A 15,077-nucleotide genomic window follows, 5' to 3' on the forward strand; every position below is an offset into this window, starting at 1 on the left:
CTGCTGGCTGCCAATGTGCTACCCAAAAAAAGGAACATTTTTGCATCTCAATAGACCTTCCAGTATCAACAAATCTTTACACTATAAAATCAGCTACTCTAAGGAAGAGCAGAAATAATGTCTACATTGTACCACGCTGAGGTACATGTTTTGTAATTCCCATTTGCAAAACATACCGATTTGCTGTAAGTACAGCTGCTGGAAACATGTTAATAAGAAAAATAAATTAAAGCTACTCACAGAAGTGTACCAAGCCCCTGAGAAAGATTCTGTTACGTACACACAGCTTGGAAGCGCTCTCAGGGAAAAAGGTGCGTCCACTGCATATGTGTGTTTGCACACATACAGAGTTCAAGCTATCGCCACTGCACCATCCCCAGCTCCCGAAAGGTCACAAGCAATTCGGTCTTTAAGCTGCTAAAAAGCAAAGAAATCCTACCCTAATGACTCCCATGAATAATCTACTGTAGCACAGAGACTGGGGAGGGAACATGTCCATCATGCAATGGAAGGAATGCACGAAAGCAGCATATAAACGGCTTACAGAACATGCAAAGCTGAAAAACACTCCAAGTAACTTCCAAAAGTTTACGATTATCCTGTAGGCATTAGGGATTTCTGTGGGCAACTGTAGATTTTCACCCCTTCCCCACTTGATCTGTATCGTCTTTGATATTTTATTAAAATGCTAATCACTCCTAAACTCAGTACCTAGAAAACCCACTTGCAGTATTAACCTTTATCTATATGAAAAAAATGTGAAAAACTTCATCTTCCCTTTCCCTTCCCCCAGTCATGAGAGCACTAAAAAATGAAAAGCACATGGTATTACTGCTACTGTCAAATCATTATAAATCATTTGTAATAAGCAGAACCACTTTATAAATACTGAATAGCCAGTACAACCAAAGGGACGTGTTAGATTTTTTTTCAGCCCATTTCTCACAGTGTTTATTCACTGAGTAATCCCAAATTTTTGGCTTCCTCTGTGTCAATCTTTGGGGAAAAAAAAAATGAAGGTGTCCACAGTGATTTTATTATAGGCTTTACTTCCTAGTCAACAGTCGTCCTGGGATACAGTATTTTGCATGAGCATTCACTATATGATACCAGAAGTATGTGTTGATTTAATGCTTTGCTTTTAGAAAGGCCCAACTTTTAGCACAACATTAGCTATTTCTACTAGCTATCTCACATTAGAAAAAAAAATTTCTCCAAAAGTGGATAATCATGAGAGATTTGCTTAACAATACAGAGTATTTTTTTATTTCAGAGGATTAAAAAAATCAGCTTTTTCCAGAATGGAAGGGAAGTTCTTTTCTGAACAATTTCTAATTCTGCCTGGGCCAAGTGAGCTTCCAGGCATACATATAACATATATGTATGTCAGATAATACCCGACACAGAGCTCCCACTGGTCAAGCTGACCATCACTTTGTCTTCTTATTTCCTGGGTCCAGTACTGCATCTCAAAACTAAATCAAGGGCAAAGTAAAGGAGCTATGTTTCTATGACCTTTTTCACAGATCCAGGGGAATAGGGAATATCCGCCTTACTGGAAGAATTAATATCACTCACAGAATCACAGTCCTTCCTCTTGCACTATCTCCTATTCTTCAGGTCACCCCTTACCTTCAAAAAGTTTGAATTCTTACTATTCTCCTCTACCCGTCAGTAGTGATGAAATATGTATGATTAAGGACTCTGTTCAGCAGATGCAAAGTTAGCCTCCTTCCCTTTTTTTTAGATATTTCAAACTGACAAAAGCAACTTGTGCAATTTTCAAAGAAGAAAAGTTAGAATTAAAATAATGTAACTAAGGGAAAAACCCAGACAAACGAGTCCTTGGCACAACAGAGTTCAAAGAGAAAGGCGGCTAAAAGTGTACACAAAATCCCTCCTTGAAGGGTGTCAGTATGGTTTTACCGGTCAGTATAGACCTAATCCACTAATAAATCCTTTTACAAACCTTATAAAAGAAAAGTTGGGTTGTACACATTTTAAAATGCAAGGAACTAATTTATATACACCATTAATATACAAAAATAAGACCTTTTTTTTTTTCAGGAAACTGTGGAAATTACAGGTACTTCATATTTCAGAACATCCAGAAGTAATCAAAATATTTCCAAAGTGAAAAAAATACTGATTTGGAAAAAAAAAAAAAATTGTAGTGCTTTTGTATAAAGACTTTAAAAAACTGTCCGAACTTATTTTAAAGAAGGGCATAAGAAGCAGCCAGTGTACAGTTTCCCCTTCTTCATTCACCAATGGCTAAAATTGATAATATAGTGGTCTTATTTTACCACTTAATAAGATTTTAGGCTTCAGCTACCAACCAAATGCAGACCTTTATAAGAGCTGATTCTGCATACTACCAGGTACCTTTGCAGATTTTTGTTTAGTTGGCTTTTTTCATTCTTTAGGAGTCAAAAAATAAATGAAAAATATTTGTATTCTGATAACCCACAATATAAATGGCTCCTCTGGCCAATATGTCTGTGCACTGCTAAGAACCACTACAAAAATTCAAGTGGGATGTAACTAACGTCACATGTACAGCATGAATTCCACTGCTAGTCAGATATATGTATATGTTTTTATAAATATTTCCAAATGGAGGAGAGAAATATAACCCTGCCATTCACAATGAGCACACACCCAGGTTTGCAACAGGGAACCTGTCATACTGCGACTGCTCCTCATACAGTTAAAATCTTACACCAGTAACTATTCATGACCTGTAAGGCACAAAAGACTGTGGTCCCCCTAAATTACATGCAGACTTTAAGTGACAGACGCATTATTTTATAATTAGAATGACTGCAATATTTTTAAGACCACTGACTTCATTTAAAAAGAGCTTGTAAGACTTACATATGTATACAGAGACAGATATACCTATGTATAATCTTAGCAGACCATGGAATAGAACATTTATCTTGTCTTTTGTCTTCTTCTGACATGTTGTTCTCTCTTACAGTAATGGATGTTATGGTTATAAATGTTCTTATAAAAGACAATAAAGAAAAATAGCTGATCATCACTTCCATTCTAGAGAGGTTTGTCTGCGGACTCACCGCTCCTGTAGCAAGTTTCTAGAAGTTCAGATAGGGAGGGAGCAGCCCCTGAAAACATACAGTGATGACTCCAGGAGAAAGGCACTTACTTGTCTCCCTGTTCAGCTCCTCAGAATTTGAGAGCTTTTCTAACCTCAGATTTCTCTACAGTGAGAAAAGCATACCTTGATGGAAGGGGAAGTTCCTTATATATAGGTCCTTTTGTTTAAAAAAAAAAAGACAGAATAGGAATTATTTGGTGTGACAAATATTCTCCTTTTCTTATCACCCAAGCTCCTTCCTTTTTTTTTTTTTCTTTCTTTTGCTTCCAAGGCAACCAGATAAGTGTCGAAATTGATATACAATTATGTTGCTTTACAAAAATAAGAGGTTACATTTTATTAATATTTAACTCAGGTTTCATATTCTTAGATATTTTATAACGTGAAATCTTGCTTAAGTGTGAACTGTCACACCACCACAAAATTTAAGAGGTGATTAGTTGTTTTAGTGTAACAGATGTGCAGCCTTCTGGGGTTCTAAACCTTCCTTCTTCAAATGCATCATCAACCTGCACAATTAGCAGGAATGATTAAACAAAATTCAATCAGAGCTAAATAGCAAAAGCAGAAGCACTTGCTTACTAATACGACATCAATATATACATTGTTTTATGCAAACACTTTGGAACATTTATCTGCCAGTTTAGCTCTACAAGTTTAAGCCTTTCAGTGTTTCCCTGATTATTATTTTTTTTCCATGCATGAAAAAAAAAACCAACCACATTACTCTGGAACTGAATAAATCATTTGCATGCCTAATTAAACATAACATACATGTAAACATAAAAAGCAAGGGGAAAAAAAAAAAAAGAGAGTTTCCTACCCGTAATAAGGACTGGGATTCATCCTTTGCCTTGCTGTCCCCGGATCCAGGGTAGGGCTGGGTGAGCTGCCCGGCTTTCTCCGCCGCTCCGGCTGGCACACCCTGCAGGAAGCCCTTGCTCTCCACCGCCAAGCCGTAAATGGGCCGCGCAAGATGGGCAGCTTCTACGTTTGGACTATCCCTTAAAGGCTTTGGCTGCTCTTGGCCAACAGACACTGGGGTCAATAAGCCTAGACTGGTCTGTGTGTATGACGGGCTCCCCCTCAAAATGTCTGTTCCTCTCCAGGTCACGTTACGAAGATCATCACTGGGACTGTCAGTCCAACCTTTCTCCTTGAGCACTTCCTTATCTTCTATCTTTTCCCTCTTCACTATGCTGTCAGATGTGGGCTCCCCCATTTTGGGGTCTGGATTAATCAGACTGTAGACCTTGAGGTCAATTTTTGGCTCTTCCTTGATAGACGAAACGCCGTGACTGTCCTCCCCGTTGGCTGTAGTGACGTCCATCTCCTGACAGTGCACAGTGTTGAAGTGCTCTAGTAGTGACTGAGTGTCAACAGCTGTGAAGCTGCACTGACGGCATTTGTAGCAGTTGTGTACTCTCCTGGAAGAAAACAAGAAGGGTATTAACATGAGAGCCTCTCCCCTCGGCCTTCCCTCTCGCAGTGGTTCTACCTACCAAGTCGAAGAAAATAAATTGAATTTTCAGTACGATACCCTCTAAAGCAAGCAGGTTTACTTTGGTGTCTTATACAATACGGGAAAAATCCTGCTGGTTTTTCCCCCCCACGCCTTGCAATGGCCTCCTATTGCTCATTCACACTCCACTGCGTTATTCTAAACTTCATATAATTTTCACTGGGATTTTGTTTTTTTTCCTCTTCAGTTTGCTGCAATATACTTTTCACTTTCTATTGTGGTAGAAACACTGAAGGAACACATTTTTTCAAACAAAGTCAAATAGTTAGAAAAGGATCATTTTCTTTGTATGAAAAACCACTTTGTATAACATAAATCTATGCTAGAAAGTCCAAATGCTTAAAAAATTTCTTTGCTTTCCACCAATTTAATATACTTTTGGTTGGCGAAGATGATTTTGAATGGAGCTCTGGTTAACTTATGGATAAGAATACACCAAAGGCCAGAAGGTTGTACACAACAGACAGTCCTTATGTGTTCTCTATGGACATTTTAACACAACTTTAAAAGATGCTTCTCTAAAGAAAAAGCAGAATAGTTGGCTGTGTCACTACAAGCTGTGTTTTCCTGTCAACTACAGAAACGCTTGGGTACGAGCTGTGGAGCAGTGTGGAATAACGTGCCTTCCTGTTTTTATTCTAAAAGCCTATATAAAGTACTGCGTTACTAAATTATGTAAAGCATATGTTGCTACATGAGAACAACATGTTACCCATTTACTGTATCTATCATAGAAACAGAACACTGTTTATGAGCTCTATAACGCCATTATGAATAATTGTTTATAGCACAGGAGCGGTCAGAGCCCTCCGTCAGGCTCTGGGCCCCGCTGCGCCCGGCGTCGTACCAACCCAGAGTAAAATACCGTCCCTGCCCTTCATCAAAATGTACATAACTCTGCAAAAGCTTCTCCCTACAGACACTCACACATCCACACCCCAGGCATTCAGAGTCACAACAGCATCTTTAGCCAAGCTAAAAAACGAGCCTTTCGCTATCCACACAGGACAAAACTTGTATGAGAAATCTGTTACTGCCCTGACAACTCCAATTGCTAGAATTAATTCTTTTGAGGCCAAATCTTAGTCTCAGTGAAGTCGATGGCAAAACTCCCATTGACTTCAGTAAGAGCAGGATTTGGCTCTCGGTGCATCTGTAGAACTGGAATGATACACAAAATGTCCCTTTTAGAGTATGATAGTTTAGAAGGGACAACTTGCCAAACTTACTAAACCCCCTTGTCTTCCTTCTTTCCTTTTGTTGGAAAAACAAACCATATGTTATTTACATTGTCTGATTTTCTTGCAGTTGTGTCAGCGCGCAGACATGAGTACACATTCAGATTCAAGCTTTTTAGCCCTTGTGCAATATCGGTTTTCTTTTTGTCATTTTCTGTATTTATATTCATTTTAAGGGACTAGATGGGCTCGTTCAGTTATGCAAAAAATAGAGTCAGCTATTCTCCACATAGCCTCATGGCAACAAAACCTACTTGTGGGAGAGCAAGCTGTGGGTTAAAATCCTGTTCTGGCTGTGTTCCTTTTTCTTCATTCTACAATTGTGTTTTATTAAAATCAGCTTGTCTCTCAATGCGACACTAATATATTCTCCCTTGCAACTTAATTCTTTTCTAAACCGAGCTTAATTCTCTTCTGAAACAAAAAAAAGAGAGAGTGCTATCTGATCAAAACCATTTTACAAATACAAAAAGCCAAGTTATAAAGAGGGTCAGCCCTGTAAAGGTGGGATACCATCAGGGAAGTCCAAGTTAGACAGGGGCTAGTTATCTCAAAAGCCAAGTTAAACAAGACACCATTTGGGGCTAATGGCTCGACCGCATACACTCCCCATGTGAAAGTTTATCAATCCTTTGGGAGGCTACTTAGCCCTAAGTGTCTCTTGTTTAACTTGGCTATTTCAATAGCTAACCCCCTTTCCTAACTTGGCTCTCATCTACAGATATCACACCTCCAAACAGCTGATCTTTTTCTGCCTGTCTTCCCCCCCCCCCCACGCTGGCTAAATGTTTTTGATCAGGAGCAGTATACACCACAGGGGAGGTACCACACTTCTGAGGCCATAAATAAATGCCGACTATTAGATTGTAACTACATGGCTGAAGCCCAGCTAAAATCACCTTTATTACATTAAAGGTTTGTTCATTTATATCATTTATAATTGATTCAAAGAGAGTCATCGAGCGTTCCTTCGATTTTCTGTGAGACTGTGATAGGCACTGTGATGTGGAAAAAAGGAGGACTGATTTAGGTAGACCGTAACCCAACAGGCTTTTTTTTTCAGGACGTCTACTTTTCTAGTATGCATTAAAAAGTAATCTCTGCCATTGACATTATAAATCTTCATACTTCGCATGGGTTTGTCCTGTATATTATTCTATCCCCAAGCTCCGAAAAGTAAGCTACAATTTGGAACTCTCCAATATAAGTCACAGTCTCAAATAATAAAATAATAACTATCATCAGCTATTAGAGAACTTTTGAAAGTTGGAAACTTATTCTTTCCCAGAACACAACATAAAAAGAAAATGTTTTCATCTCTGACTGTTTTCACCCCACCCTGATCGCAATCAAGGAAACAAGTTGGCAATGTTCAATTTCTTTTTATACTAGAATTTAAACCCACCCCATGTTTCTGAAGGCCCAAGTTACACCTAGATTTGTGCACAAAGCTCCTCAAAGCTAAGCAACAAAATTTTAAAAATTCCAGTTTGAGAAGTACACAATAAGCACTCCCATGCATTACCTGCAGTTACACTTTACAGCTAAACCACAGTTATACCACCTGAAACTCTGAAGTCATCAGGTGCAATACAGTGTATTGGTATACAGCTGATCAAAGGAGAGATGTTTGAGGAAAATCTCAGTATGGAAGAAAGTGATGTAAATGAAGAAGAAAACAGCATTCTCCCTTTTGTGATCTTGCTTATACGCCACTCAAGCAAACTAACAGCAGGTTCAAGCCATAAACAGGCATTATCTTCAATGTGGCATTGGGATTGGCAATGTCATCCCATCCATTGATGTCACTTTGCATTATTATTTTCACTACAAAATAAATTAAAGACCTGATTATTCGTGGACATTAAAACATTTATGGCCCAATCCCAAGACTAAATGTCAAGGAATTCAGGCCAAACCTTTGCTGCACTGTTACATTCCGACAACTTAATAAAATCCTATCATTATTTATTTGTACTGAAATGTACTTGAATTGGGTGCTATAAGATATAAGGATTTTCCCTTGCAAAATCTTGAAGTTGGAGAGATTAGACGGGGGTTTTTTGATGGATTTAATGTTCTTTACTTGAGCTTTCTAATAGGCTGTGATACTTCTGACACCAGCCAGTTGTTAATTAAGTCTTGTTGACATACTTCTAACTAGTCTGAAGTATTACAAAACACCATCCTCTACAAAACATGTAATTTTTTTTTTTAAATTACCTGAAGACATTCCTAGGCTCTAGGGCATAGAAAATATTCTGGATGAAGGTATGGCTGTCATATCACTTCCATTTTTTTGCATGTTTTGAATTTCATTATGAATATAATAATTACTAGTATGTCTCATGAAGACACAGGCTTATAAAAAAGTTTACTTTTGGGATGGGTGCTGAACTCAGGCTTGTGGGGAGCGGAAAATATTCAGAAGGAAGGACAGCGACCAAAGCAAGCAAGAAAATTCAGCGGAGGGTCAGAAAGGGGAGGAGAACGGGCAGAGCAGAGAGCAAGGCTGAGATGAAAGGAGAGCAAAAGCCATTGGCAAGAGCAAACAAGTTCAGAGCAGTGAATTAAGGTGTCAGGAGAATGGAAAAGGTCCTCGCAGCTGCTGCTATTGTTCAATCAGGGAAGGCTCCTGCTCTGCCAAAAAAATGGGAGCTGGTGGGCCTCAATGTACACTTTTGCCCTCGGTTGGCTTCTCTGGGGAGCATCCCAAAGGCTCCACATTTCCATAATCTGCACGTCTGAGACCCTGCTCCGGCTTCTGCTGCCTGCCAGTGCGAGGGGGCAGCCCCGACACCCCTGTCCCCGACGTGCAGCCCTGGCGCTGGGGAGGAGCGAGCCCCAGGTACCCTTCTGCCTTCTACCCCTCTACCCCGTTTACCTTTAAGAGGTAAGGAATTCTTTAACTTGAAATTAACTCAAAATTAATTTCAAAAGAGAAGCCTACATTAACTGCTGTCATCCGCATTTTCAAAATAATTTATTCGAAAAACAATTCTACACCATTGCCAAAGCTTACACTTCATTTGAGTTTTTTCTATTTTCTTTTTATACTTTGTAGTTGTTTAATGAATCACTACCCATCTTTTTTTTAAAACAAGTTTAGAGCATTTTTCAGCATAGCATTTTTAATTACTTCTAGCACTGATCAAATGCTTTCTGTCAATGTCTTTTCTGACAAATAAGGATTTACATGAAAAGTTCTAATTTTTGCAAAAATAAGAAAAGGCATTGTTTTCCCACATCTTTTAGCAAAATTAAAAAAACACTTCTGCAAGAAGCCCCTTTCATTTTTAAGAAAAAAAAAAATTAAAAATTAATTATTTTGGAGCAAGCGAAGTGACTAAGACTAAGTGATCCAACATGCAAAACTTTCCCAAATACTCAGTATGATTTTTATCTAAATTACAAGTGTTGGCATCTTCTAGCTCATCAGGATACCAGACAGTTTTGAAGAAAAACTAAGCTTCGCAATGAACATGAAAAGTACCTGATTTCTCAGAGGTATAATGGAAAATGAGTAGTAGCAGAATTAGTAGAAAATGGAGGCCAATAAACCCTCTGGGGATTTATTTGAGTAAGCACATTTTAGTGAGGTTTAAATACAAGTAAACTCAAGTGCAATATGATTCACTAACTTCAAATTTAACTGAACAGCTCTCAAATAATCATGTCAAGAAATATTGAATGAGCGGTAAGTGTAAGTATACGTTTCTGTAGACAGAAAACTTGGAAAGAACCACTTTTGCAAATTCTAATACTGTTGCAAATACATGGCTGCAAAGGAATAATATTGGGACACAGAAAATTTTTTAGCTAGCAGACATAGTGAAATTGCAGATGTAGAGCCAAAAGGAAACAAAATAAAATAGAAAATAAATTAAGCATGCTGTTCAGGCATATGACTCAAAAACGAAAATAATCAAAAATGCAGACAAAAAATACATGAACCAAAACACGTAAGTAGCATCTAAAGCCAGCTCTGATACTCACAGATTAGCTAGGGTAAACTTAAATATGTGAACGGCAGAACAGTTTCTGCCACCACATCAATGCTTAGTATTATGTTTCCCATTAGAATCCATTCAGCTGCTTATTATATAAATGGACAGGTTTTAGATATATGTGCATGTATAGCATTTTAAATACATCAGAAATACATAACGTGTGGTGTAACACCTTTATTGAGACAAACTCTGATGATGCCACAGAGAAGGCCAGCTGGGATGTGAGCTGACTCCACATCAGCATGTTCCTGTGTGTCACGTAATACCCTAACACTACTATTTTATAGATCTTCTACTTTTTAAAATCTGAACTATTCTGTATCTTTAGTTTATAAAATACAAAAAGAGAAAGAAAATACCTATCCAATACATGCTAAATTTCTATTAAAAAAAAGGCCTGATAATAGTAATAAAAATAGAAGCTTTAATGCCCCAAAATTCTCTCTTTCCATTTGTTTTAGTTTGATAGAGTGAAAACTAGGTTATGCATAGAAAAGCAATAAAACCTGCTGGTGTTTGCCATTACAGAGCACCTACCACAAACTGAACTAACTTCTGTGATTTCAAAGAAGGTGCACAGTGGGAGAAAACAGCAGCAGTACACACAGAAAAGAAACAAAACTCAAATTAAAAAGGGGGGAGGGCAGGAGAAAGGGAAAGAAGTTGGCAGTTATGGGGATGTTGTACTTTGCTTTAATTACGCAACATCCTCAGAGCACTCAATAATGTCATAGACTGAAGGCTTAACAAAATACATTGTTCAAGTGTCTTAAACAGAATAGCCTAATTTTAGACAAACAAGTTGGGATTCGAATGCTGAAGTGTACCTCTGGATTTTCCAAAGTGCAGTTCCCTGTGACAACTGCCAGAGCCGCAGGGTGCTGAGCCCTCCGAAGGAGAAGCTGCTGCTACCCCGTCTCAGACTTAGCACTTAATTTTGAAAGTCATGGCTTCTCCTTTCCTTGGGAAAAAGGATTTTAACTAGGCGTGCATGTTAAAACTTAAATTACCAGCTGCAGCAAAATAGAAGTGTTTTTTTCAGTCACAGAGACGTTTCAATCTTCCAGTTATTTAACCACTAAAAAAAGATCGTGCCATGCCCCAGCGGCGGACAAAGTGCTGCCTATGGAGTTCTACAGCATGGCTCAAAGCTGCTATAATAATGCTTGGAACTTAGATACCACTTTTCATCTTCAAAGCAGTTTACAAACATTAACTAATTAATCCGCACAACATCCCTCAGGCCCACTTGGATCAAAAATGGGGCACTGCATGCTGGGACCTGAATCCTCCGTGGGCCCTAGCTCCAAATTAAAGATGAGCAATCTGCTCCTCTTTTTTTTTTTTTAAATAGACTCCTGATACATTGCCAATGCAGCCCTCTGTTGGGCAACATTTGGATGCCCCCAGCTTTAATCTCTATTAAAGTATCATGCCCCAGTCTGCCTTTGTTAATTTTGGATGTCTTGGAATCTATTAAACGTGGCACAGTTTCTTGAGCTTTTAACAAAGCTTTAGCTTTGAAAATGCATCTTCTTTTGTCTTCGTTCTAGCTGGCTTCCATGCAAAGATCTTTTAGATGAGATAGATACCGAGTTTTCCGTTGTTGTTGACGCATTAGCCTTAACTATTAACACATTCAGCATGATTTTCTAATATTTAACATCGCTTTTGCAGCGGCACATAACTGTTGCCCTTTACAAAGCCTAAGAGCCAGCTCCTCCTCTGATGTAAACTGGACTGCCGGTTTACAACAGCCCAGGAACTGACCCAAGAAGTTTAGCAGGGAGTTGGCTGCCACTATGACATTGTGTCAGACTGAGTCAGGAGACTGGCTGCGTCCACCTCCAAATAGGAACATTAGCATTTAAAATAAATAGAACGACACTGTAAACCAGCAACACGAAAATAAGCATCTGCAAAAGGATCTTGGGGGATGACATCAACAGACAAAAGAGTGTCTGCTCCCAGTGTGAAACCAACACCAAAACAGCAGTGGAATGCTCTTAAACTAATTATTGCGTTGCTGGACTTGGGAATGGAAAATACTACAAAAAGGTAGTACATTGAAGCACTGTTACGGAGCATGAAAGGCTTCATAGTCTATCTTGGAAAGTAAAGCCATTTGTGTTCCCCTACTGAATGAAGATGCCAGCTTTCTGGTAAAAAGCCTAAACTAAAATAGTACCCAAAAGATTCTGGGTGGAAAATAGTTGACCAAACCTCAAATATGCTGGAACTTCAGCATCTGCACACAAATCCAAATCTCCCTCTTCTTTGCACAGGTTTAAATGTATAATTAAATCCACCGACTTAGCTGGTGGTTTTCCAAAACAAAGTGGATGTTGGATTGGACTCTGGCTGTAAAGATTTATATCTATACGCATTCATATTTTGATTTCCAGTTTCCTCCAATGTTTGGGGAACGGTGACATTTAATTAAGGAACTAAGGGAGGGCTGTTTGTTTGGGTTCCTATCATTAATCATTTGAAACTCCACTGTACCTGTAGTGTCGGGAAATCTCTTCTTCCACCTGGGTGGTAAAGTCACATTTGGTACATGAGTGTTCTTTGTTCTCCTTGAGCGTCAGCGGCCCCTCTGCCCCTGGCAGGGCGTTTGTTTCTGGTTTGACATCAGACGCTTGGGCTTCGTGTGCATTCTCATAGTGGAGCAGGAGAACGTCCACGTCGGGAGTGGAGAATGAGCACTGATGGCACTGGTGTTTGACTCTAGAGCTTCCTGTCACCCCTGGAGACAGGTGCAAAAGCAAGAGAGCACAGTGGGAACAATTACTTTTTCTGCAAGCAAATGGATAAGTAATTTCTCCAAGGTGCTTTTCTGGGCTGCAGAGGCCTCGGGGACAGAACTGACAGTGCTTAATGGTACATTTATGAATGTTGTGGAGCTGCTGATAGTGACGGAGAAGTGGGCCCACCACTATTACCTCTGGGCCATGGCTCTTTGAGTACCTAAAGTCACAGAACTGACAGTTGTAGCTTGTCACCATGCTGTCCTCTGCTCCTTTGCTAGTCAAGTCTTTCTTTTTTGCCACACTCGCACCCTTTTCTGTCTTTGTCACTAACTCCCCATCTGCATTTTTGGCTAGATCATTCTGGTTAATGACAGATCCCCTAGAAAGCTTATCATTCAGATCTGGGTGAAGGCTTCCTGCCTGGCTTCCCCCATGCTGTTTGCTGTAATGTTCTAATAGTTTCAATGAGCTGGACGATTCACAGCTGAAACTGCAAAATTTACACCAGTAGTAACTGGTTGTATCGGTACCATTTTGTCTAGAGGAATCTATTGGCTTGATGGGCACCGAATATCCAACTGGTGTATCATCTCCTGCTTTTACAGTGATTCTGTCTTGCCACTTCCCCAAGTCTCCAGAATCACATGGTCGAAGAGTAGGACTGGATTTATTGGAGTTTTTCTCTGAAGTTTTACCAGAATCAGAGGAGGGAAGGGCTGCTTTCATTTTGTTTGGGTGAGTCTGTAAGAAGTGTTGCTCTAGTTCAGTGGAGGAGTTGCCCATGTAGGTGAAATTGCAGAATTTGCAGCGGAAGTACTTGGTGTTGCCTTGGCAATCTGGAGTTTTCCGCCCAATTCCAATAAAGGTTCCACCTAAAGTAACCTGTGAATAAAGAATAAGGTCATTTTAGCTCCACTGTAGATTTATTGAAATAGCAAGGAAGGGGAAAATAAAAAGAGAGCAATTAATTCATAAGCCTCTTTCATTAACTATCACCACCATTTTCATTTGTACTAATGTAGTAAGATATCATATATATACCCTCACATATTTAGCATTTGTTGCTGAACATTTTGAAATGTTTCACATAGTTGAATATATATTCCAGGTGAATAATAAATATATTTGTTTGGGGAAACTGAGGCACACATACACAACATGATCTTAACTTAACGTTCTCTGATAGGACTATTCCTTTCTTCACTAAATCACTAAATCATGTCAATAATCAGTTCCCATATCCCTGAACCCTTTGACAGGAGACTTTGCTGGGAGTCTATACCAGGTGTGGAACAAAAGAACGGGTCCTCAGTCTTTTTCTTTCAATACACTTACATGTCTTAATCATATTCATGCTTAACGGTCCACGAGAATTGCTTTCTAAATATGAGCAAACAAAAATTAAATTCAAAATGGTGAATTCCGCTTGTTGGGTCGGAGCATGACCAATTCTTACAAAGACCATTCCTACAGGAGTACCCAGTATCTGCCAGGACACCTTTTAACACAGCCACAGTGGCTGATGCCTGCAACGAAAGGCGGTTTTTCTCAAAGATTACTCAGTGCAGACATTCTCCAAGGAAATCTTCTGTTCCTCTCATGCACAGAGCTCAATTTAGTAAAACAAGGATGGAAAAACTACAGTAGAAAAATGGCATGTGGCAAAGAAACCGACCACACCCAAGTCCATGACATCACTAATTAAAAAAAAAAAAAAGGTAGGTCTGCTTAACTATTCTCATGATCTCTGAGCAAAATGGTCTGCAGGAAGGAAACAAGGCTTCCAGGGCTTATGTTATTAAAGCCTGTGTTCTCACAGCAGGCAGGCCTGCCCTTCCCAGGAGTGCACCACACCTGCCCGTGACATCAGGGGGAGATTTGCTGCTCCTGTGCAACTGGTTTGAAGGCCAAAGAAAGAATCTCCTGACAAAAATGTCACCATCGCTCTACTTCTTTTCCTGAATAGCAAACAGTGTACAGCATCCAGAAGATAATTCCTCTTTACACCCGAAATCCACAGCCATCTGCTCCTTTGCCATCATCCAGTCTACACCACTACACCAAGGACATGGGTGGAAGCTTCCTCGTGCCACGTTCTCAATTCTTACACCCAAGAGATGCCTTGCAGGGAATATAAAATTTCCACACAGGGTTAGATTTCCATTCTTCCAACCAGTAAGCGTATTACTACTTTTCTGCAGAATTCAGTTGTAATGCATTAGGCAAATGGTCTAATTATTTTTCTTCTCCTCCTCAACAGCTGTGCCACAAAGAAAGCATGTGATCACTGCTCATTCAGTATCACACCATACGGAAAGACTCAGACATACAGAGAGCATGAAATGTAAACATTTTTAAATGCATATAATATAAATGCCTTTCAGCCATTTAGCTCAGAGAATGAGATGCTATCCTTTGTATCCCATCAGAATT

General features: G+C 39.3%; 1 protein-coding gene across 5 annotated transcripts in view; it reads right to left on the minus strand.

The window, feature by feature from the left end:
- TRPS1 (transcriptional repressor GATA binding 1) overlaps positions 1 to 15,077 on the minus strand; it is a 218,411-nt gene that overhangs the window by 148,964 nt on the left and 54,370 nt on the right. For 4 of the 5 annotated variants that reach the window (XM_075495161.1, XM_075495162.1, XM_075495160.1 and 1 more), the window contains 2 exons: positions 12,397 to 13,526; positions 3,945 to 4,548 (listed from right to left, as the gene is read on the minus strand). In XM_075495161.1, the coding sequence (XP_075351276.1) occupies positions 3,945 to 4,548; positions 12,397 to 13,526 (1,734 nt within the window). The remainder of the gene's footprint in view (positions 1 to 3,944; positions 4,549 to 12,396; positions 13,527 to 15,077) is intronic. The other variant, XM_075495164.1, reaches the window with a different exon arrangement.

This window comes from Mycteria americana, chromosome 2 (genome assembly GCF_035582795.1).
Source record: "Mycteria americana isolate JAX WOST 10 ecotype Jacksonville Zoo and Gardens chromosome 2, USCA_MyAme_1.0, whole genome shotgun sequence".
Lineage (NCBI taxonomy): Eukaryota > Metazoa > Chordata > Aves > Ciconiiformes > Ciconiidae > Mycteria > Mycteria americana.